Genomic DNA, 27,284 nt, shown 5'->3' with positions numbered 1-27,284 from the left:
CTTAAGAAACCACAACTATTGGATTGTGATACACATACTGAATCGACTAGGCCACAAATGCAACTCGAAAATTTTTTTTTTCAATATATAAATATACAATTACAATGCTACCTTATATTTAAATAAAACACATAAAAATCAATAAACGTTCAAAGCTATACATTATTACCGGGAAATCCCCTTCCCTAGAAAATTTCCCAATTTTTACAGACTTATTAATCTAATAAAAATTTAAATGAATTAAATATCTCATTATGAATAATATATTTTTTTAAAAAAATGTTATCATTTTTTAAAATATGATTATTATTAAAATTTTTGAGAAAAAGAGTTTATAACCAAAATTATTTTTAAAAAAATAGTCTAGCAAAAGGTTTTCAAAAATCGAATCTAAAATATTCCGAAAAAAATTAATAACCCCCCCCCCCCCCTTACGAAAATCGTAGTTTAGCTAATATCTGTCGGTCAATTTTATATCTGACAGAAATCAACGGAAAATTTATATTCATGCACAATCAATTCCGGTATTTTCGGAAAAAGTCAATCAGGCGTCGAAATTCAAAATTTATTCACGCTGACGTGATTCATAATATAACTGAGATTTTTACGATCAGCAGAACTAAAAAAACAGGTTCAATTAATCCTACACATTCATTATCAACAATATCATTTTAGATAAATAACCATTCATTATAGTGAATAAGATTCAATAAGTTTTTATGTCTTATACAATTTTAAAATGGTTTGTAAATGGCTTATGTCTTATACAATTTTAAAATGGTTTGTAAATGGCTAGTTATGAACCTCTGAAAAATAGCACTTATCTTATTAATTTTTTATAGTAATTTATACAAATTTTTTCAAATAAATTGTACATTATAAAGAATAGGGTTGGATCTTTTAAATAAGATAAGTTCAGAGATCTGAGACAAATCTAGGAACTGAAATCCTATTTTAAAATTTCCAATGAATCGGTTAAAACAAAATAACAGTAAATTTTAACGTATTGTTCAAAAAGTTGTAATTCATTTTAGAAGCTTTATAAATTGATTAATTTTTTTTTGAATTTGAACTGAAACTATCAGAAGAGCGTCAAATTCGAACCGGATCCCACTCTTCAAAATTTTAGTAACCAGAACCACTTCTTTTAAAAAAAATATTCAGAATCAAAACCCCTTTTAGTTCAGGTTCTAAACTCTGAATAAGTTATTAGATAAATAAAAACCTCATTTTTTTTTTAATTTTTTAAAAATTGCAGCATTTGAAAAATTAGTCGTGGATCTGAGGGTAAAACACCATATATATTATATTATACAAATTATATATATATTTTTTTATTTGCTATTAAAATCCCAGGGCTCACAAGAACCCTAAACTCATAAGATCCCCGATCTACCCTAGGAAAAGCGCAAAGAGAGCCAATGATGATGCTCATATGTGGAAGGTGATGAAAAAGAATTAAAGGAAGAAAAGCCGTTTACCGAACAGAATGACCATTTGGTTTTTTATATTTAAAAGTAGAAATACAATTATTAATTGAACAAAAAACTTAAATCTTGTTGCAATTCAAGTGTAAATTGCTAAATTAATTTATGATATTAATAAATACAAATTGTAAAATAAGATTCCCACAATAACATATTATTTATATAAATATGTATAAAATATAAACACAATTTTTTAAAAAAATATGCAAATAACATGTTTTACTGAGTTGTCCAATTTTGTAGGCCGAATTGGAAATATATTTACAATAAAATTTCCGTAAAACCTTTTAAATACATTTATAATATCACAATTTTAAAGCTAATTTTCCACATTTAAAATTTATCCTTAATGACATTTTATCATGGGAATTAAATAAATAAATAATAAATAGTTAAATGTATTATATTTTTCCTTATTATCTATCTTTGTTAACAAGTTTATCGATCAACTCCTGCAAGGGCGCAAGTTCTCGTTTATCTATCATATTAAATTCTTGGGTGAAATATATGAAATGTTTGAAGGAAGTGTTCAAATGCGGTTCTTCTCCTTGGAATTATGTTTTTGATTAATTAACAACAAATATGATTTATTTTAATTCTAAAAATGATCAAATATATTCATATCAAACAAGTAGAGCCCTACGTGGACCTGTATCTGATCCGATCAAAATCGGATAGGTTGTATAGACAGACAAGTCAGAGCTTTTTAGACATATTTATATCTCCTCAACAAAATATATTTCATTATCAATAATTAATTCTTAAAAGATATAACTATTAAACATGTCTTTTATTTTTAAAGGAAATTAATAATCGGTAGTCTTTCTAAATAAATAATTACATTATAAATTTGAACCTAGTTTTATGATTTCCTGGAAATGTTGATAATAAATGTGGGCGTAAACTCGAAATAATCTTTTCAATATAACTTTTGCAGTCGATATAAAATTTTTGGGAAATGGAACACCTTAATTTGTAAAAGATTTTATTAGAATACCGAATGCTCAAGCAAGATGATATAGCATATATCTATTAAAGATTGATAATAAAAATAACTTACAGTAAAAAAAAAATAACATATAAAATTAGGTTATAATAAATTTATAATTTATAATTTTCTATTTTTTTTTTAATTTTTCAAAATTTCCGGTTAATTGAAACCATCATTTGGTTAAAATTTTCTTTCTTTCTTTCTTCATTAAATCTATTGATTATCTTATCAATCAATCTGTTTTATAAAATCTCTTGGCAGTAAATAAGGCTAGTACAATAGAACAGAACGGGCTTAATTAAAGATTTTGACTTTGGGTATGGTTTCTTATTTTTTGATTTTGAGATCATCAAAGTGTCGGGCATATTACAAAAAAATATTATAACAGATTGGTAAGAGAATCAATAAGAAAATAGCGAAAAGAAAGAAAATTTTGAACTGAGATGATAGCTCCAAGTAGCCGGAAATTGTTTTTTTGTACTAACATTTTTGTGAAAAAGTTTATATTTTTTTTAAAAATTTTTTTTATATTCTTTATATATGTAAATAATTCTTATTTGTAGATTTGATTGAAAAATGAAATTAGGTTATCAAAATATCTCGAAAATAAAAAACATTTATTTATTAGTAAAATACCCAATAGTAAGAATATATCTATGTAAAAATTTAAATATCATCAAAATAATTTTAACACTATAAAAATATCTTTCAAATGCACTGATATCAATTGTTTTTTGGTCTTAATGGATGGATCTAGGGGGAGTTGAAGGGGTTAAACTTATTTTTTTTAGAAATTTTGTTAAACCATCGCTCTATGTGAGGTTGGTCTAAATCTATAAATCATTATTGCTTTTTAAAAGGTATGTAATTAAAAATTTGAGGTGGATATCATTGAAAGCGAGTTATATTTTTTTTATTGCAATGTTAATCAACACAGTGGGCTGATCTAGTCTATAAAAAAATTATATTTATCGAAATATAGTAGATATATATTTAATTTAAATTTGTAAAACGAATGAATGCTTATGAACCTATCTTTGAAGGGAAAAGAGTTTCGTCGTCTAATTTTTCTTGTATCCATGTCATGAGAAAATCGATGTATTGGGGAGCTGAGCATTTAATAGGTTTTTTGACCGTCACCCCATCGGCCCAATGATATTCGTATTTGGGACCAGCGCTCATAAGAGGGCACTTTGTGGGCCTGCAAAATTCGGTTATGGTTCCGTACAACATGTTGATTTGATTAAAGAAATCGACAACTTAATAAAACATTTTTTTAAAAAATAAATCATAAATTTTGGATCATTTCCCGATTATAAGATATTTTTTCCCCGTAATCTCTATTTTCCGCAAAAAAATATTTTTTTTATTAATAATATTTAAGCTTATAAAAATGTCTTTTTCAAATGAAACTTGTAAATTCATCTTTTATTCTTCACAATTAAAAATTAATTCTGCAACATAAAAAAAAATGGGGAAAAAAAATTAACAAAATTTTCTTTCTGTCTTTTATAATCTGTTTAAAAAAATTTGTAAATCAATTTATGACTTGATTTAACCGATTTTATCATTTTAGCCAAAATAATATTATGCAAGCCTTAAAATTTCGTTAATAGCTGTCCAAACTAGTGGTCTGAAATGCAGGACCGGGTAAAAAAAAATAGAGCCGTTTAACAACACTAGATCAATTTTCCTTATCATTTGACGGCTTAATGTAAGCTAGGGATGTACCGATATTTTTTAGGATGGAATCGGGCGGATATTTCATCTTATCCGATAAAATAGTCTTAATTTTTAAAAAAATTAATAATACACTTATATTATTGTGTAAATATATTAATGTCATTATTAAATAAGTGTTTTATCAATATCGCTTCATTTGAGCCGATTTTTAAAAACGGCGAATTCATTATATTAGCCAAAAAAAATATTGCCTAAACCTTGAGATTCTTCTAATAGATGTCCAAATCTTTATGCCATCTATGAGCAATTTTCAGGCTTGCGTAATTTTTTTCTGGATAAAATGGTTAGTTGTTTTTAAAAATAGACTCAAATGTGATGATTTTGCAAACTAGATTTATGCATTAAGAATTAAAAAGATTAATATGTTTACAGAATACAAAATCAGATATGATATCGGATCGGTAATCGGCTGATATAAATTTGATATAGGTAATATCGGATCGGATAGCTCCAAAAAGTGGTATCGGCATAATGTAGGAATTTTTTTATAATTTATTAGGATTAATGATTATTTTGGATATCGGTCACTTGTATCAGTTAAAATTTTAAAAAATCAGCCAATTTCAGCCTTTATAAAAGTATCAGTACATCTCTGATCATTTTTAATGAGTAATATAAACTATTAATATAATGAAATGAGATGAGATTTTTTTTTAAAAAAAATTGTTTGGATATAAATATAAGATTTTTTAGGTTTAAAAATATATTATTAATAACTATTTTTTTTACAATTTATAATTTAATTACATTTTACCAGAGTTGTTAACGCTCCTTTTTAAAAGTAGCTAGCTCCCGCTCCTACCTTCTCAAAAGTAGCTAGCTCCCGCTCCTACCCTCTTAAGAGGAGCTAGCCCCCGCTCCAAGTAATGAAGTGCCACTCCATAACCGCTCCTTTGATTTTCATTTTTTGTACACGAAACAAAATCATATTTTTTTTTCAAAAAGTTTTATTTATATTAAATGATCTATCAAAATATATATAATCATTTATTAGCCTTAAAAGTAATAAATTTTTAAAATTAGAATCTAACAAACATCCACGCCTCTCCCCTAAGACGTGTTTTGCAATACTAAACAAGCGTTCCACATGAGCACTAGAGGGAAGCGGGGTATTGTATTTTATAAATATATTTTTTAATTCAGGTATAAAAAAGGAGGTTGAACAAGTAATGAGAAAATTAAAATAAATATTAAAATATATTTAAAAAAGCATCATATCTAACAACCCAAGCTCAACTATAATGAACTGCCCAAAAATAATTATAACCATTTTTAAAAAAATTATTCCAAAATAAAAAAAATATAGTTAGCATTTTGTATAGTTTTTTACATTAAGATGATTTTTCAGATTAAAGCTGCTCACTTTTGAAAATGAAATACTTTTACTTAAACACAAAATGCATTTTGCCCTTAGATTTGTTTGATCATTTGGATCAATATCTTTTAGAAGTTTAAAATATTTTTTGTATGATGGAAATGGAAATTCGATTTCTTCTTCTATGATCTCTAAATCCATAATATCTAAAACTATTTTTTATTATATATCTATAAAATGAATATTAATATGAGTTACAAGATTTTCCAAAAAAATTTCAATATAAAAATGAAAAACTTGATGTTTAATATTTAAAATAATTAGATGAAAACCCAATTTAAAACTCGGCTCAATATTTATTAATAGATAAATTTAAATAAAATAAAATTTCATTTTTATCGAATTTTAATTAACAAATATTATTAATATTTAAAAAATAAATTAATTTATACCTCCAGCCATAAAAAGATCTAGCTCCCGCTCCTCATTTTTAAAGCGCCGCTTATGTAGCTCCGCTCCTTAACAACTCTTTATTTTACATAAATGGGACTTGAAAATTATTTTAAAAATAACGAGAAAATTGATATCATACATTATAATTCTGGTGACAAGATAACAAAACTCAAAATATTTATTTTATTCTCTATTTTAAGTGTGTATTTTTTTTTCTCTTTAGCTTTCACCTTTTATGGTGGTAAGCTCCTTCAACATCTCTCTCCACTTTATGTTATTCATACAATCTCTTTTATCTAATTTATACTTCTTTATATTGGCTCTAACTTTATGACCCCATTGAAGTTTTGGCCTTCCTCTTATACGTTTGCCCATAACTTCCAAACTCTTAACTTTATTTCCTATGTAGTTCATAGACCTTCTCATTGTGTGCCCATATCACCTAAGTCTGTTTACCATTAACTTAGTCTTAATGGGCACAACCTTTAAACTACTTAGTATTCTTGTAATGCGCACTTTATCCTTTCTAGTTACCCCAGCTATCATCCTCCTCTCCAGTTTGTAGACTTCTCTCGTCTGATTCCTTGGTTGGCCATGTTTCCGAACTATATAGAATAGTTGATTATACTATGGAACTGTAAATTTTTCCCTTTAATTTGTGTGGGATTCTTTTGTCAAATAGCACTCCAGATAAAGATCTCCACTTTAACCACCCTTGATTAATTTTACTCTTTATTTCTTTTTCTACTGTGCCGCTTGTTTGTATAGTGGAGCCCAAATATTATCAGCTTTCAATTGCCGATATCTGCCATTCATTTATATCAATACTCTCTGTTTCATCTCCTCCTTCTTTTCTCTGTGTATTAAATTTAAATATTCAGCAAAAACTTGGATAATTTAATGTTTATTTTTTTCCCTATTTATTACAAAATATTATATGAGGCTGTATTCAAACCCATTTTAAATTTTTTTTAAAAGTTTTAAAATATCGCCAAATTTTAAAATTTTAATGAAATAGTATTTAAAAATTTATAAAATTTTCTAGAACTAATTTTTGAAAATGTTTATATTTTTATATTCAAAATAGCTTATTCATTTATTTTTCATTAAAGTTTCGAAAGTTGTGAATTTATTGATTGACACAGCCTGGAAAAAAATGAAATAGTAAATATTTCCCACCTCCTTATAATATTTTTTAAAAACTTTTCCCTTTTAAATTCATAATTCACTTTATAATTGCGATATTCAATCAGGCAAAAAAGGAAAAATAGGAAGAAAATATATAATCAATATTTTTAGAATATTACCGAATAATTTGATATAATGGATAAAAAAATTATTATATATTTCCATTATGTACTCAATTCAAATTTTCGATTCAAATAATTTTGTTATCTTAAAATAGAAATCCAATTAGAAGTAAACTAAATCGAATAACAAATAATTATTTTAAGTAAAAGTTTTGGCATCAGTATTTTTGAGGGTGAGAGAATATTAGAATTCGGTGCCGCATTGGAAATGTTGTATTCAATACCTATCGTGGATTTAGTTGTGGGTAATCTTATAGTCAAGTTATAAGAAAAGAAAGAGAAAATTTATCCCAAGGCGAAAGGTCTGGAAGCTGAAGGAGGTGAAATGATTATAATGCTTGATACGGTTTAGTTTCCAAAGCTTCGGGTGTAAATAACTACAAGCTCTTGATTGAAGGCAAAGGAAAAGGTCTGTAATTTGATAAAAGAATCACTAAGATACAAATAGATATGGTCGTGGAATGTTAGCGGGGTCTAGATCGTCGAGAGGGATGCTACTAAGAATGAAGAAAAACTATGGTGGAAAGTGGCATGCAGAATATAAGGCTAAAAAAATGGTTAGAGTACAAATGAGAATGGGAAAAGGATTAGCTTAGAATTGCAAAGCAGAGAGTGAAGGTGGCATAGGCATAGATGGGTTGAATGGAAGGCAAAAGATGATTGTATAAATAGATGCCAATGGGTGGAAGTGAAGGGAACACGATTTAGAGGGTGGCCAAAGACCAGTTAGATGAAAGTTGTAGATATGACAAGTAAATGTTAAGTTTGACAAGTGAAAATGTCCAGGGTGGTGTAAAGTGGAGAAAATGATTAGAGGGGAAACTGGCCTACCTGGGAAAAAATTAAATTATTCTATATTTAAATAAATTCGGGCCGGGAGGACAATTAATTTTTTATTTTGGGTCGGGTTTTTCGGGACAAATAAAAAAAAAATTCGTTTGGGATCGGGCCAAGCAGGACCAATTCTTTTTCAAAAAAATCGTGCCAAGCTGGGCTTGAAGAATTAGGTCTGATGCAGATCACTAATTTAAATGATAAATCTTAAGATTTATTGTGAAATTGATTGAAAAAAATAGAGAAGGTCAAGTGGCCATCCAGGACATTATTTTAACATGGATAAGATGTCTTCTCCTAATCATAGCATCCTTGGGAAACATGCGCTTAGGGGTTATACCCCATTTTTCAAAAAAGAGGGAATAATTGTATTTTAACCGAAATTTCCAATTTTTATATAAAACATTCAATATAGTAAAGGGAAATATTATAAGAAAACTAGTTAGTATTCATATTATTGCCGTTAAACGCATATTATTTTTATTTAAATAAATGTCAATCAAATTTAGTTAATTGTTGATTGGTAAAATTATATATTTTTTATTTATTAATTAAAATGTATTTATTCGATAATTATTGAGAATTCTCTTGTAATAGTTGTTTATTTAACTGGTAATTTTACCTATATTAAGGATAGTTCCTATTAATGAATTCTTAGACATGCACCTCATCATCTAGTAGGGGATTATACTGTACCGGCGTCTAAGCTGATAAATAGATCCTCAGTTACATATCATTTGATAAAAAAATTTTATTGCCGAATTCTGATGGAAAGACTTTAACAACTAGATTAATTCAAGAATCCAGAAAATTGGTGAGATTGGATGAAATAAATGCTTTGCCAAAATCAATAATTGAATATTCAAGATTTTGCAACCCCAATGAATAAAGTTATACAAGAGATATGTGGTATGAATATTCAAGAGAATCAATTTGGTATACAAGAACAGTCCTTTAACATGGCAAAAACGTCCATAAATTTAATACAAATAAAGTAAGACTATAAAACAATATAAAGGATTATATCAAACAAATCAAAAAATCTTATAAAAGTAAAATGTCTTTTAGTGATTTTATAATTAAAATCCTGAATAATAAAAATGAGGTGGAACAATGTCTAAAAATACAAACTTAGAATTCATTAATAGAAACTAATGTTTTTACAATAAAATTATGGTAAAAATATGAGTAGATAAAGATTAATTATTAAATAATTATAGAATGAATACACTTTAATTAATAAATGAAATATATATAATTTTACCAATCAACAACTTAATATGATTGGTATTTATATATTAAAATTTAAATAATTAAACAACTAAAAATATATGTGTTTTATGATATGCCACCCTTTTACAGCTAAGAGTATATGCAGCAAATTACTGGTGCAAATAAGTTCCATAGAGCATATCTGGTGTGAGGATTGATAGACATATAGTTTCTATGATTACTACTTATTACGCTGTTTTTAGTTTCAGAATCTGTGCAATTTATTGCATATAATGTGATTATGATATGTCATATAATTTTAAGAGCAATATTAAGATGTAATTCACATATTATTTTTAATTTATCTTTTAAATTTAACTTTTTCTCTCAAAATAAAATATTTCTATAAAACCTTTCATTTATTATTATCCTCTTCATGAAAACTATCATAATTATGATAATATATTGTGATTCCCATGAATCACTTTCCCTTTGTTTTATTCTTTCACTTTTTCTCAGTGTACAAATCACAATTTAAATGTTAATCAAAAGAATTGTAAATGAATCAACACACTAGTCACCCTTCTCTAGGATTTCTTTTGTCCAATAACTCCAATACTTATGAGGTAAACTTAATTGGAATATAATATTTTCTTGATATCATCAATTTTTAATCAATAAGGTTCTTGTTCCCAGTAAACCTATCAAATCTGGTCTAATATTTTTTTATAAAACTAATTGGATTCTGGTTCTATAATTCAGATTCCAGTTTATGATGGTCAGCTTTAATTCCTCATATAATAAGTGTAAAACATTTAATTTGTAAATTCATATTAATATTCTTCTAATTATTTATTAAAATCATGATGCATCAAAAAAAATTAATTTTTAGGATATGTTATATCTATATAATAATTTTTAATATTTAGGCAACCAATAAATGATAATCAAAATAGAATTTTATACCGTTAACGGCTATCCATTCGTTTAAATCTTCTCCTTCAGGTAATGCAACAGCTTGCCTTAAATTTCCACTACCTAATGTAGTGGCTGCATGCTTCATTAGGTCATATTGATGAGTTCCTTCAGGTATATTTTTCTTAGGCTTAAATGTTTTTGATGATCTAGAACCGCTATATTATATATAGATAATATTATTAAAATTTATTATTGACTTACAATAAAAAACTCATATGTCTCTATTTAGGATGGATGAAACATAGTAATTATTTTAATTCTAAACCATGACATGAATGCACATATAATGTCTTCAAATTATGTTATAATTTTATACAGGTGCATAAGTGAAGCTAAAAGAACAGAAGTCAATTAATTTCTGCCCCAGATATTAATATATTTTTCATTCATATTTTATTCCTTGATAACAGAAGTCAATTTCTGCCCCAGATTTTAATATATTTTTCATTCATATTTTATAATCCTCATTCTTACCCCTAATCACATATATATTCCAATTAACATTTATATGTCACATTTAGAGCAGTTATATATGCTATTAATTTATTTGAAAATTAATATAGAATTTGAAATTTTCCTAGGCGTTACATTTATCTATAATTTAAATTTCCATCAAATCATTTGATTTCTTCACTGTAAAGCCTAAGAAAAAATATTAAAAAAATGGCATTGATATGATTGAAACTACGAGGTTATATGAAAACATTAGAGAACTTATGGGAATTAGAACAAATATAAGACAAATTTCTAAATTATATGTCATTGTTAAATCAAAATCAAAGCCCTATAAATTTAATAATTCATCCCTCTTGTTTATAACTCTAATAAAATTACCAAAGAATAGTGCCATCTATTAACGAAATCTGGAAGCTTGCTCAATATTTTTTGTAAAAAATTGATTAACCACAAATGCTGAGAAATCTCGAATACTATTCCTTTCACATGAAAATCATGATTTTGACTTTGTCATTCATTTATCTTTTCAATTTTATAGGTTGATAGAAATTATATCAAAACCTCTTCTGGGTCAGAAATTGATCTCGTTGCGTGATACTTACCTTCCAAAGTTCGTATTGCACGCTAAACTAATCCATTAGTTTTAAGATGATAAGGTGTCGAACGTATATGTGGTATAATTAACTTCTAGCTATTTGGAATAAGAATTGACATCAATTAGCTAATATTGCGAATCCTATGATCCAGCAAAACCAATATAGACAAAATTCCTTACCTATAGTTAGACCTGTGCGTTTTTGGTTAGGCCGAAAACGCCGCCGATTTTCATATCGGCGGGGCATGGCCGGCGCAAAAATTTCTTTCATATTTCATACCTTTTTATTCTAATAATTGATCAACATCACTTTTAGTGTCAATCAGGATTTTGATGAATTTTTATTTTCGACTATTTTAAAATCATAATAATATTGACGTCATTATAGAACAAAAATCTAAAATTCCAAAAGTTACCATAATTTTACATATTTTTAAAATGGATGCAACTACATTTAATAATTTTATAAATAATTTTATTATCCTAACTCTGGATAATAAAAAATTCATAGTCTGGAAGTTTTTTTGCAAAAGAATTAGAGAAATTATTTCTGCTCTAAGATATAAAACTGCAGAGGGTGAAATTGAATATCAAAAAAATGTCTAAGTAAAATAGATTTAACATAAGACATGTTAAATCTAGACAGCGATCCATACCCAGATACCCGTTTTCAAATTGGCAATTCCAATGATAATTGTTGTAATATGTAAATTACTTTGAATTAAATTAGAGAAAAAAGAAGTAATATTCAAAAGAAGGAATATTCAAATCGATTGTTTAACAGAAAAACAAAATTTATTAGATTATTTGAGTAAAGACGATGCAAATGAATAGGAAAGAAAAGTATATATAATCGGGAATATTTTACTTAAGAAAATGATCATGATTTTATGAACTTAATTTTTAATTTTAATTTATATTAATTTTATTTTTCTTTTATTTTGATTATTTTTTCACCTTATATTTAAGTATTTAATAAAGATTTAGTATCATTTTAGTTCTAACTTTTCTTTATTTGACAACGGTTCTAATCTCCCAATCCTAAATTTTACTAAAATTTTACATTAATGTTGAAAATAGGAGGCGACAGGGCTATTACAACAATTCAGTCTAGTTAAACTCTGAAAATAAATTTTAAATAAAGGAGGAAGGAGATATATGAAATGACTATCGACACTAAGACAAAGAATGAGAGCAATAAAACAATGGTAACAATATTAATGGTCGTAATTCGGAAAAGAATAGAATTAGTCGTTTAGCAAAAAGAATTCGTCACAAGAGATCGTTATAGGTACAAGTAATCGTTTATATATAATATTAGGTTGTGGATTAACCAAAAATCTTCATAAAGAGAAACAGCTTTTCGTCATTAGAAATTTTATGCCGCAATCGAGCTCACGTAGAGATCGAATTTTTATTTGAGATCAAAAGATAAAAGAAATATTTGTCGTATAAGAGATCTTAAGACGAAGTTGATATAGTGACTAGTGACTAGGTAGAACAAGTGGTCAATACCAGGATGCAATCGTTAATCGTTGACAAATTATCGCCATTGCTTATCAAAACTTTAGTATAAGATACAAAATAGATGATCTAAGAAACAAAAATTCGTGAAAATGGCAGATCAAGCATCGCACATCCTTGATCGAGATAAAGCAATGATCATTAGTTACAAGATAACGTTAGAAACAAGCAAAAGACCAAAATTCATTAGGAGAACTTAAGACGTAGTTTAGATAATAGCAATCGTGTATCATTTAAAAGCATGCGTTAATCAAGTTGTCAGTGCTAATCGATCATAGACAAGAAACAGGAATATTGGTATTTCGCAGAATGTGGGGTCTAATCTAAGTGTGTTGTAATATGTAAATTACTTGGAATTAAATTAGAGAAAAAAGAAGTAATATTCAAATTGATTGTTTAACATAAAAACGAAGCGATTTATTAGATTATTTGAGTAAAGACGATGCAAATGAATAGAAAAGAAAAGTATATATAATCGGGAATATTCTACTATAGAAAATGATCACGATTTTACGAACTTTATTTATAATTGTAATTTATATTAATTTTATTTTTCTTCTATTTTGATTATGTTTTCACCTTATATTTAAGTATTTAATAAAGATTTAGTATCATTTTAGTTCTAACTTTTCTTTAATTGACAACGGTTCTAATATCCCAATCCTAAATTTTACTAAAATTTTACAATAATAATAACAATAATTCCACGCAAAAACCTTAAAATTAAATGTCCCAACACGTTGGCATAGTATATTAGTTATGCTAGAAAGCATATCTCGATTAAATAAGAATTTAATTAATAATAGGAAGCACTTTCTCAAATTATCAAATTATGAATCTGAGCTGGTAGAAGAACAATTAGCATTTCTTTCAAAATTTAACAAAACTGTCGAATTTCTTTCGCAAAAAGGGCCTACTTTAAACTTGGCGTTACTTTTTAGAAGTGAAATTGAAACAAATTTAATAGTAAATGATAGTGTCACTTAAGGAAAATATGCTAAAAAAACTTGCGTTATGATTTTCGGTGTGTAATCTGCAAGTAATAATATATAAGTATATTCTTTTATTTTTTATTTAAAATTATCTAGGTATTGGCTTCTCTTTTAGATCCAAGATTTCAAAAATTGACAATTGTGTCAAAGTATTTAATAGAGCAAAATTGTTCAGATTCAGAATTTATAATAAAACATCTTAAACTTACAGAGAATGATGATAATCAGGTAGTAAATATAGCTAATGAGGATCAAGATGAATTATTCAATTTAAGTTATTTGACAAAATTGGCAAATAAATATTCAACAAATATAAATTATGATTCCAAGTTAGGTGACTTAGAACAAGAATGCCACAGTTTTCTTGGGAAACGATATTCACAAGATATGTACGTTCTGAATTTGGAAATAAAAGAAGAGTAAACTTCCCAATCTTTCCAGGCTTGCCAAAAAATTCTTTGCATTCGGATGACTAGCACACCTAGTGAAAGAGTTTTCTTTACATCTGGATTGACGTTAAATTCAAGGGGATTATTATTATCCCGAAAATTTAAATAAAATAATTTTTATACATGATAATTATAAAATTACGAAATTTGGATTTATGAGTTTTCTATAATAAATATTAAAAAATATGCTGAGATATCTGTAAAGTAATGTATATTCGTTTTTTTTAAAATAATAAGCAATTAAAAAAAATTATGTTATAAAAATTTATAACTGCGCCGATTTACGCTGATTTTGCTGACGGCGCTAAAAATCGGCGCGCCGCCGGCCGTCGATAGGATTTTTTGAAAATTAGCCGGCCGCCGATAGTTTGTCGGCGCACAGGTCTACCTATAGTCAAAGAATACAGAGATACTTAAATTCCACGTTTATTTTTCTGTCACCCAAAGAATATTTTGATTAAATTTTCTCTATTAAATACCTAGGCTATCAACAATATAATCTAAAAATAGTCATATTTCATTACATTTTCCCCAGGATGTTTACGGTTAATCATTTCTAGTACTGTATTCCATAATTTTTTAAGTATAACCAATCTTCCGTGCTATTCGATAATATCACGATTAGATAACTCTTCCCCTTGATTATAAAAATTAACAATTTCTTTATCTTTATGACAAGTTTGGTCAACATTTCTGAATATGCGTTGCTATTATTTTTAAATTATCGTCTTTTTTGTAGAATATTTTTGCATGTTACCCAAATTAATACTTCAAATCTCCAGGGCATGTTTAAATCTTGATTTCCACATCTAATATCGGAAGCCTTGATAATGCTGCGATCACATATTTATTTTGAGGCCTATATTCCATTGTGAAGTTATAAGAAACAATTTCCAGACCCAACTAGCCAAACAATTATTAAAAATTTTAGGTAGATCGCATTTCCCCCTAAATAATTGCATATCATTGTTGCCAAAAAATGTTTATAATATATTTGTATATTGTCATTCAGTTGGACTTTTTTTTTTAACGAAAACTAGGTTCCTAAGTTGAAAAATAACGGGACATTAAACTTTCTCCATCAAATTTATCAAATTAAATATTGGATAGGCCTGCTAATATTCCTTTATCCGCAAAATTTAATCCATTTAAGGAATTACCATTTAAGGTCCATTTTAGATATTTCCATATAAGGCATTACCATCTAAGGTACTACCATTTAAGGTATTGCCCTAAAATATTCATATAAGAATGATTTTTTTATCATTTATTTTGTAGCCATTAATAAAATGACCAACGATTAAACTATATTGATTTTATTTTATTTTAAAATTATCACATTACATTTTAATTTTGTTCAATAGCCTCCTAAGCTAGGCAATTCTACCCGTCTCAAAAGCTTTACTCTCGACCCCATAGATTGTTCAACCCTATTTTCTCTAAAAACTTTCTACCCCCTCCCCCCCCCCCACCCCCATTACCCACATCTATTACCTACAAAATCATAATTCGAAATGAAGTAAAGTTTAATCAAAATAAGCAATAACTAATATATCGTAATCAAAACCCCAGCCCTCCTTCCTTACTTAAATGACGATAGTTTAATTTCGAATAATTTTGTATTATATCAACCCCCTAATATCCGGGTACTAATCACAGCTTAAACCAATATATTAGAGTCAAGTGGCATCTCTGGTTATCATATGATATCTGTCCACCATTTTAGGTAAAATTTACTTATATATATTTCTACGTAAATTTAAAGGTAGACATCATGCTAGCATAATTCACATAAGACATTAATGGATTCATCATGACCTTTAAAATGAAATACAAATATCGTTTTCGAACACCATTAATCATAATATTAACTTCTTTATTCTGGATATTTATTGATGTATTTCTTATCACGATTTTTACCGATAAAGCTCCTTATTGCATAAATTTTAAGAAGGAACTAAATTATTCAAAGCGATTTAATCCACTTTTCAGTGTTGACGTGAACCCAAAGATAATTCCAAATTTAGCTCTATCATGTAAATATTTATGATGAATTTAAATTATATATATAAAATAATAACTAATCATTGGTCTAACAAAATATAAAAGGAGATGTACTTATTTATATATAAAAATTAGAAAATGGAACTTGAATAAAATTGAGTTTTACTTCTGGTTCTGAATATTTTTTACAAGTGATTCTAGTTTTAAAAATTTTGAAAATGGGGTTCTAGTTCCAGTTATTAAATTTGATATGGTTCCAGTTCCAAACTCTGTTTAGGCAATCAAAAAAAATTCAAAAAATAAATAATATATAGACTATCTAGATTTAATCATGCAACATTTTTAAATATATATATGTAGAGTTTTGCCAATATTAAAACCTAGTTATAAACATGTATATTTTTGGAGTTGGCCCAAGATGGGCAGTAAATTTTTAATGCATAACCATTTGGAATATGATTAAAACTTTACAAATAAATAATATTTTATAGGATAGTCAGTGTCGATAAATGAAATTAACCTTTTTTGCGGATCAAATCCTTAACAAATTTTATACTGACCAATTCTGGCACCATAAGATAATTTTTTTATGACCAATTTTAATTTTATATCAATAACATGTTTATGCATAAAAAAAATTAGCTGCCATTTCTAAGACATGCACATATATAACCAGGTCCATTTAATATCAGCACACCCTAATCAATAAATTATTTGCACTTTTCTTATAACCAATTTCTGAAACTTTTAAATGAGTCCTTTATAAACCTTCTCATCATTTTGCCTTGGTTCAAGATTCTGGTTTCCAAATTTGATAAAAATATACCACTTCCATATTAGCAGAATTCTTCCCACAATATTTTCATGAAATGCCTGATAAATTTTGACTAACTAATTGTTAAATTTATATTTATATAATAAAATCATTAAATTTTTTTATTTGGTTGTTTTTTTTAAAAAAAAGATTTGATATTTAAATCAGATTAGATTGCAATTATTCTTTGAAAAAAATACTTTAAATATCAACTATTAGTTACCAGGAATGCATCAATACTACTCTTTTAGATGATACCAATACAAAAATGGTATTGGGCAATACCACAGATACTAATGTTAGCAAAAATTATGATTTTTATAAAAAAAAGAAATAATTATTTTTTGATGAAATCATGATTTTTTAAAATTTAAATTATATATTTTGTGAAATTTATAAAATAATGCTATTAAAGCTTATTACATTGATTGAAAAGTACTATATCATATATAATTATAAATTTAATATATGTCCATATATATTTAATTATAATTAATAATTATAATATAAACAATGCTTGATTTATTTTGATTTAATTGATATTTTATACACTAAAATTAAAAATAATATATAGAAATAGCTACATGAATAAATCTTCTTGGTATTAAAATATTGTAAATCAATATATTTAATAGGGTATATCAAAATAATTAAACTCATTATTATAGTGTAATTTTCAATGATTAAATTTACATTTAGTTAAACTTATATGCAAAATATTTTAAGAATAAATAATATATTATATATATAAAACTACAAAAAAAATCATTAATTTTATTTGAAAAAATAATAATATAATTTAATTATATTTATTCAAAAGAAAAACAGGGATATAATTCATCAATATTATTATTTAAATTTATAATTATTGAATGAAAGAGGAAATGGGAAATAAAGATTAACAGCACCTTCTTTCTTATTTTCAATTTAGAAATTTGAATGTGATTTTTTTTTATAAATTTATAGCCTAATTTTGACTATTTTTTTAAAAATTTGTGATGATTAATTTTGATCTTTGCTCATTGATCATTGCCAAATAAATCACTTTAATTAATTAATATATATTTTATTTTTAGTAAAAAAAATATATATGAGAATTTTAATTTATTTTAAAACATCCTTAATATGATAAACAAAAACTTCATTTAATTTATCAACTTATATCACTTGCACATTTAATATTGTATTTGTCTCTAATTATTATGATATCTTTAATAAAAAAAAGATTCTGGGGTGGGATTGGATTTAGTAAAATTCTGAGGGTTCGAGTTCTTAGCTTTAGCTATGATATATTTATTACCTAATTCACATTATAATCATAATCTACCCAAGTTTATTGAACCATATGGTTGAATCTAGTCAACATAAGAATTTTAGCACCCAGAGCCTACAATCCCCCCCCCAATAGAAATTCTAGCTGTAGAGTCCCAGTTAGAGGTCTGCACTGGGCGTGTTTTAGCCATCAAGAAAACCCACTCATTGTTCTTAAAGAAATTTTTTAACCAGCTCACCTACCCATAGTTTTTTTAAAATTTAGCCGCCCATTAACCCTTTTATCTAGAAATTTTATTTAGCCCGCCCGCCAAATGTTTAAAATTATTTTAGTGGCTGATTTAGCTCTTTATTTATTTATTATAATATATTTTTTATAAGGATATATAATAGGTAGGCAATATTATGAAATAAAAATATTATTTAATATATTGAAGTCTTTTCTACTCATTTCACAAGAAAAATATTAAAAATTGCCCACTCCTGCCCATTACTTAAAAAAGTATTATTAACCCGCCCGCATCTGTCCACGCCCGTAGTATGGGCGGGCAGGGTGAAAAACTAGCCCATTGCAGTGTTCCATATAAAAATGTTTTTAAATATTTGTAAAATGCGGGCTTTGTTATCATGTAGAAGTATAAGCAATTCAATTAAATACAAAGTTACAGCACCGTTTCTTCAAATTTGAGTGACGGAAACTCACTATCACAAATCAAGATAAATAGCCTAATTGATGGGTAACTCTAAAAATCAGAAAAATTAGGACATAGAATTTGAATTTTTATTAAATACATTTTATGCCTGCCTCTTTTCCTTCGTTTGAATTAAGTTATAAATCCAGGGTTCTGTCGTACTCGGATAGATATTTTCTCGGACTTTGGATCCGAAACTTCATTTTGGTATTTATTTTCGGATCCAACTTGAACCTCAACAAAACCTTTTAAAATATGTTTTCCTAAAATGTTTCTATGAACATTCATTTGCAAGGATGACACCACAAATTGTTTATTTATATTTTAAGCGCTAGGGCCATGTCCTAGTTAGTCTTATTTTAAACAATCGTCTGTTTAGTAGGTTCTAATATAGCTTCCTCTTAACAGCCTAGAAATAAAGAAGGGCTATTTAGATTAATATAAAAATGTCATTCATACATAATATGAATAACAAATACTATTTATTTAAGGCTGTGACTAAAAAATCATTTTGAAAATTTTCTAAAATTTCAAAACTTCAGCAAATTGTAAAATTTTAATGAAATCATTATGATAAATTTTTTCGAAATTTATAAAATATCCTTAGAATTATGTTTTTGGAAAGATGTCTTTTATTTTTATATTTAAAATAACTCATAAAAAATGTATCGGATTCGTTACCTATTTCTAAAATAAAATTTTGAATCGAACTAGGAAAATTTTCGAATCAGTTGGACAACAATTTCTAAAAAAATTTTCTCGGGTCGAGCTGGACCTGAAAAAATAGGTCAGGGACTCTACCCGATATTAATACGGTATTGTATTAAATATACTCCTATTTTTTTTTAAATTTAAATTTTTGGTTGGGGCACGCTAATTTACTTTTTTTTCTGGATCGTGCCATTGCTTGCTCCTCCTAAAACAGCGCCGCACATTTAAATGTGAATTAAAACATAATTTAAAAATATGACTTCTACTAGCCCCCCCCCCTTCCATTCTCTTCTTTAGACCCTTATTAACGATTAAAATTTTAGATTTTCTGGTAAAATATTAAACTACCTTTCCTTTCAATTTCTTTTAAGATATGTTTTTTTTATACTACAATAAAAATGTTTCCACTGTATTTTTTTTATTTTCTTTATACATAAGCGGACTTGGCCTAAAAAAATTTTTTTAAAAAAAAAACTCGGGCCGGACCGTATATAAATCACCATATTAGCTATAAAATTTAAAAATAAATAGAATATATTTAAAAAATTCGGGCCGGGCCGAAAAAGTTGAAAATTTTTTTTTGGAAAAAAAATTTGAGCCGAGCTGTGCAAATGGTACTTCTACATGTCTCATATTTTTACATTAGAAATAGCTTATGTTATTTTTTTCTTCAAAATTGATAAATTTAGTTATTTATATTTTTGATATTTTAGGCAGAGCCTAAAGAAAAGTCTTAAAAAAGATTTTTTTTTGCATAAAATTTTGGGACTCTTAAGGGGCTATAATAAAAAATAACTTCATATTATTCAAGTCAGTGTGATTATATAAAAAATGGAAAATAATTCGATAATTGCCTATAAGCGAATATAGAGATTAATAATGTCTACAAATTCAAGCGTTTTGGGTTACATTTTATTTCAAATAACGTATTTTAAATGGTAACGCACAAATTATAGTAAACCTTTTTTTTTGCGTTAAAAGTGCAAAATAGTTTGTTTCTAGCATTTAAAAAAAAATGAACACAATGCATAACTTCTGCTCAAAATGTAAGTACTATAACTTTATATAATAACTAAACATTTATTTTTGGTTACTCTTACTATCCCACCAGGACATAATTATTGATAGGATGAAATAAAGTTAAAAGGGAATTTGTAAAATTTTGAATTTGAAAAAAAATTACGGTATTACCCATTTACCTCTCCAAGATGCGCTATTACGTCATATTTAAATAAAATGTCTTTTTATGCTTGGAATTGCTTCAAAATCCACTCCCCGCTTATTTGACCTTAACTAATGTTAATTGTTACCAGAGATCTGCAATACCCAGCACGTTACGTCCAAAAAATATTTTTGAGCCGGGCAAAAATATAAACGGGCAGGGCAAATATATATATTGATTCTCATACTTCATAGAAGTGATAATCCATAAGTATAATGTTTTTAATTTAACCACCCAAGATTATAAATATTTGTTTATGTTGGTATTCAGCTACATATATTTAGGTTTAGGATTGTATTTGAAAACATAATTAAAACCGGGCCGGGTAAACTTAGTAAAAATTTGAACTGGTCGGTATTAACTAAACGCTGAAATTTTTACCATTTGCAGACTTCTGATTGTAACATTCCTTCTTAGCTCGACCCACACTGCACAGCCCGAAAACGTTGGGACTGATTTTTTTTTAGCACGGATTGGTAAATATTATTATTTTTTGAACGAAGATCATAAACTTGCATTATCAAAGATTTTATAAAAATTTTGGACCGGAACAAATGGATCTTCTATTTAATATATATATATTTATAATATATTATATATGTTACACGTGCATGCACAGATTCCTCTTCTTCCTCGAACGCTCATAAAGATGCTACTACTACCAAAAACAAATCGCGCTCATTCAAAACGATACAAGTTTTTAATTTAGACCTGGCTAGCGACAGGAACAAAGCTATGAGTTATTTTTTTTACAAATTCTCCAAAACATCAATAATTTATTATGGAAACTTTTAAAAAACCTATCGAAAAACACCTATAAACCTTTTTGTAAAAAAAATAAATAGAAATTGAAGTATATTTTTGAAGTATATTGCCCAAAACATATTTGTAAAATTCGCAAAACGTATCATTTAGGTTTCCTTAAAGTTTTAAAACTTAAAAAAAAATTTTCAAACAAGATTTGGACGCAGCCTTAATAAAGTCGCATTAATCCGGAATTTAATAATGAACGAAGAAGAAAGAAGGATGGCAAATAATTTTGGAAATTGAAATATATAAGGTTTTTTTTATCTCTTCTAGTAAGAATGTATTATTTTTCATTTTCAAATCTCCAATAATTCGTTGATTTTATACACGAAATCTTCTATAAATTATTTACGATTTCTCACCCAAATTTCACTGTGCTTTTTTTAAAAAAGTTATAATATGTCGTTGATGTCATCTTTTTTTATTATCAATTTTTTTTAAAAAAAGTGAACTCAATAATACTCACAAACTGGGACCTCTTGGCTCCCCCTAAGATAATGACGTAAGACCCACCTAAAAGATTACCATACCATTTCAATGACGCGGTAAGCTATCCCTCTTTGAGCCCCTTCCCCCCATCATCATAACAAATCTTATGAATTTTAATAGGTACCATACTAACTAACCAATCACCTAATTTTTTTAAAATTTAAATGACACATCATAACAACATCATCAAGGGCGTGCCGGACAGGGGAGGGGGGGGGGCTTTAAATTTTTGTAAAACAGGGATCTCAAGAATCTTCAAAATCATAGCTGAATATAGTCCAACTCAAATCCCACTCCTTACTTTAGACCAAATACCTGCAGGCCCGGCCCTAAGCCTGACCCGAATACACGGGCTGGGCCATATTTTAATCTTTTTAAAAATATCCTGGCCGGGCCTAAAAATATTATTTTTAAATATCCGGCCCTGACCGTATATTTTAAAACCAAATATTTTAAATCGTCATTATTAGCTATAAAAATTAGAAATAAATATAATATATTTTTAAAAAATTTGGGTCGGGCCTTTCAAATGGTATCTCTGCAGGTCTCAACTTTAGATACTTGTTTAAGATTAAATATATTTGATCTACTTAAAAAATTCCCTTCAGTTGAACATTCCTCGAGTTGGACGATTATGATTAATAGTAGGGTATAGTAGGATAATAAATTGCGAGATCCCTCCGAACATCACACGAACATGACTGGGAAGCATTGCGTTATCCTACAATATTTAAATTGCACAGTATAAAAGCACGTTGGATAATATCTAAATTTGTTATAAATTGAATCAAAAATATATAAAGTCAAAAAAAATCTTCCTATCTTTTCCATGATTATGCCCTTATTGCGTCACTTCCACCCTTCTCGATGCAAAATGGATCTGCTCGCGGAGTAAATTTAATATCATTCTTTAGAAAATAAGACTTAAATAAGTAGGCCATCCTATGAAAAGTTTCAAGGAAAAAACTAAAATAAAATAATTTATTCTTCGACTTTTTTTTATAGAGGTTTACGGTGCGGGCGCGTTTGGATTCCCTGTTCAAGTGCCCGAGAATTTAAAATCTCAAGAAAAGACCAAATTTTCCCTCAATCAATTCAACCTGGTGGCTAGTGAGATGATTCCACTCAACAGAACTCTCAAGGATTATAGGATTCCTGGGTACGTTAAATTTTAATTCTTCAAAAATATCTAAAATATAAACTAAAAAAAAATTATTTATCTTTTTTTATTTGCGAGAATATTTTTTGTTAAAGGATTTGAAAGAATAAAAATATTCTCAATTTTTAATATATTAATTATCATGATGTCCTTATGAAAGCCTTTTGAAGGAAATAAATTACCGTCCATCACATTATCAAATATTTTTAAAATCAAATTGCTAACATATGTTTAAGTTATTATTAACATTAACTAAGACCATTTCTAGACAGAACGTTTTTCAAAGCGGTTTTTGGGTAATGTTACCAGTTTTCCAAAATAAAACTAAAAACAATCCAAATCCCTATTTTTTTTAATCGTAAATAGAATACAAACTGGGTTGATTTTAATAACGATTAAATGGCTTCTTGATATGTGCTCCGGATTGTTATTTTTAAATATTATATTATATAAAAAAATTAATTAAACAAGTTAGTACCGCGTTTACATTTTGTGGCGAATATTTTGTCAAAATGGATATAAAAAAACTTAAATTTAAATATAAAACCATTTATCTTTTAAACGATGCTTTATAGATTCCCTCATTGGGAAGGTTTGTAAGCCTTTGATTCTTATAATATATTAATAATATATATTTGAGAAAGTTTTTATAAAAAAAAAGCATTTAGAAATCGATTAATTATTTGTAATTTTTTTTAAAATTCACAATTTATTTTTATTTTAATAAAAATCGAATCTAATCTTTCTTTCTTTCTGTTTGACCAATATTCACTTTTAAAAATAATGTGAAATGCCAAAATTTTATTTTTATTTACCAATGGTCCGACTGACAAATTTATTTGAATCTGGTTCAAATTAATTAATTTTATGAATTATATATATATATTTATTTTTTAAATGAAAGTTATAAATTGAAATACATTATACAATCCAAACAAATGCTTAAAATTAATATTTATGAATCCAATTAATTAACAATATAAAATACCAATATTCCATGATAAATCATATTTAAAAATTTTGATTTTATATTGAAAGAATTTTTATACATGAAAATTGCAAAAGATTTGAAAAGATTTTGGTATTTTCAGTTAAAATTTGATATCAAAAATCTATTCCTTCAACAACAAAAAATAGATTTTTGCTCAATTTTCGCTATTAAGAAAATTTTTAAATTTGTTCCAGACTGTTGATAAAATTTAGTCGGAAGATCTAATTTTACTCCTGGTTTGCATAATAGCCCCTTATTATAAATCATGGGCGTTTGGCATAAATATTGTAAAAAAAATCGTCAATAATTATTAGAGGCCTGCATAGGTCAAAATTTTCGGCTCGGATTATTATTTTCAAACCTAAATCAAACTCGAATTTTTATTTTAAAACCCTACCCGTCTTAAATTATTTTGGCCCGGTCCGGATTTATATTTTTGATTATTTTTCGGACCGATGTTTTTACTTTTCTTTATTTTGAAATAATTTTGATTTGTATTTTTGCAAATTATTTCAACGGAAAAAATTAAAAATATGACAAGTAAATGAATATTAAACGCTTCATTATATGATTTCCCAACTGAATAATACTTTATTAAAACTTTTTTAATTTAAAAAAAATTTGAAATCATATTTACATCTCGGATAAAAAAAAATTGACAGGAACATTATATATATATCTATATATTTAAGAAAAAATATAAGAGTGAAAAATTATAAATTTTTTTAAAAAAATCTCCTCAGTCTGTTTTTTAAGCTCATCCCAGATTTCTAAAATCACGCTATTTTTCGACTCGTTTTGGGTCGGGTATGCAGATCTCTTATAATTTGCATGTTCAGAAAATCTATGTTTTTTTAATCGGTTGCGCATTTATACTTTAAGGTGTTAATTAATTGCACTTTAATAGATTACGATTTTTTTCTTGAATACTATAGTTGGGTAATAAATTACTACATTTTTAGCTGTTTGAGCCAATTTTTAGCTCTCTAAAAAATCGGTTAAACCAAATTTTTAACCGAAAATTAACACTTTGGCCTCGGGGTTTTTCATAAAAAGATAGCAACTTAAATTGGGAAAAACTAATATAAATTACGCCTTAATGTTCACAGATTTTCTCCGGCAAGCGCCTGGAGATTGAACCGAATTTGCCGACATTTAGACATAGCATAACTATATTGATTACCAATCCAAGCGCTGGGATCTATGCCAAAATGGCGAAGAAGGTTTTTTTTTAAAAAAGAATATTTGCTTAGATACAATTGAACTCTTTTTTACAAATATAAATCATAACCTGTTTTCATTATAAATATTATTAAAGAAAAAAAATATACATTATATATTAATATCGATATACTACTAGGGGAGGGGTGATAATGAGCGAACTCACAATTAATTAAAAGCTATTATATTAATTGTTATTTAGGAGCGTATAAAGGGTTAATAAAAATAGAAAAAAATATATAATATCATAATAATCATTTTGTTATTGTCGTTTGTAATGACGGGGAAAGAAAAGTCAAGATATTCTGACTCGATTCGAATTTTTTCGGAGGATCTACCTACAAATTACACAACTATACATAATAATTAACACACCATTTAAGCGCGCATTCAATTATGTGTGAAAATTATTTAAACAATAATTTGATGCTTTTACAACAATAATGGAATCTGACGTTTTTTTTTTGCAATAAGATAAAATATGGAGTTAATTCATTATAATAAAGTTATATTGATCAAATCAAAAATTATTTTTATTTTTTTTCCAGGCGAAATGTCAAAATAATAACTTGATTATTTATACCATTTTACCATAAATTTATTTCCAGGTAAATGTCACCCCCTCCAAGGCATATAAATATAACTACCTTTTATAATTTATTATTAAATTTTAATAAAAATAATAATTTTTTTTTTCAATGTTTTTTAAAGTATTCATTGCAATATAAAAACTTGAGTAAATTTGTTTGCCATGGGTCTGTAATTCAGACGAATACTCATCAGGACCCTCCCCCCCTCTTTCAACTGTTAAAAAAGCCATAAAATTTTTGCAGGTTAATATAATTACTTGTTATCCTCTTCATATTTCTAAAAATGATAAATAATTATATTTATCATGTCTGTTAGAATTATATTTTTTTAATTATTTTAAAAAAGATTTTTATGTATACCTCTTTATGGCACACCAACTATGAAGAGGTGCACTGGCCTTTTCTATTTTTTAAATTTTAGAATTTGCTTATAAAAAAGTCAATCGTGATTTCTTTCTATGAAATGCTATTTTTAAAATTATTTAAAAAAAAAGTTTGAACATGCGCATGCCTGTTTTTTCTACTCAGTGGAGTTTTCCAACTTCTACCGCAATGCAGTGATATCGTGAAGAGAAAGATAGAAAACAATTTAGTATATAATTTTAATCTTTCTGATGTATAAGGGATGACAGAAATACGTTGTGATGATTATAATTATCAGTAATTTTTAATTTCGCTGAACAACTTTTGCTTCTTCTCTAATTAGTAAGCGATTCAAATGCAAACTCTTAATCATTTAAGCGGAATGGTTATTCGCCCTTTTTTCGATGATGATCTCTATTATTTTATATGCAGATCGAATGAATAGAATTGCTGATTTTTATTATTCCGATGCTGAAAGGATTTATAAGAGTTTTATAGTAGGTGTTACTATCTTCCTTAGAAGCAAATGTGGTCAAATATTATAGATATATCTGTCGTGATGACGTTTCACGATGATGACGTGTGACGTTGAAGAAGTGATATGTTGTCA

At 26.9% G+C, this 27,284-nt stretch overlaps 2 protein-coding genes across 2 annotated transcripts in view; one reads left to right on the top strand and one right to left on the bottom strand.

The window, feature by feature from the left end:
• Positions 1-1,701: 1,701 nt before the first annotated feature.
• LOC135927521 (MOB kinase activator-like 1) lies at positions 1,702-10,599 on the bottom strand. The gene is made up of 5 exons (XM_065463546.1): positions 10,525-10,599; positions 10,312-10,478; positions 3,510-3,737; positions 2,344-2,454; positions 1,702-2,034 (listed from the first exon to the last, which is right to left on the bottom strand). Exons 1-5 carry the CDS (start codon positions 10,536-10,538, stop codon positions 1,904-1,906), a joined length of 651 nt encoding a protein of 216 aa, XP_065319618.1. The 5' UTR covers positions 10,539-10,599; the 3' UTR covers positions 1,702-1,903.
• A 5,550-nt stretch (positions 10,600-16,149) lies between these two features.
• The window catches only part of LOC135927294 (polypeptide N-acetylgalactosaminyltransferase 13-like), a 28,004-nt gene continuing 16,869 nt past the window's right edge, over positions 16,150-27,284 (top strand). The window contains exons 1-3 of the mRNA XM_065463259.1: positions 16,150-16,375; positions 21,674-21,793; positions 23,356-23,509. Of these exons, the coding sequence (XP_065319331.1) occupies positions 16,153-16,375; positions 21,674-21,793; positions 23,356-23,509 (497 nt within the window). The 5' untranslated portion in view covers positions 16,150-16,152. The remainder of the gene's footprint in view (positions 16,376-21,673; positions 21,794-23,355; positions 23,510-27,284) is intronic.

The sequence above is a fragment of the Gordionus sp. m RMFG-2023 genome, chromosome 3 (genome assembly GCF_954871325.1).
Source record: "Gordionus sp. m RMFG-2023 chromosome 3, tfGorSpeb1-WG-v2, whole genome shotgun sequence".
NCBI classification, from domain to species: Eukaryota; Metazoa; Nematomorpha; class Gordioida; order Chordodea; family Parachordodidae; genus Gordionus; species Gordionus sp. m RMFG-2023.
This window is presented reverse-complemented; position numbering and strand designations above follow the sequence as displayed.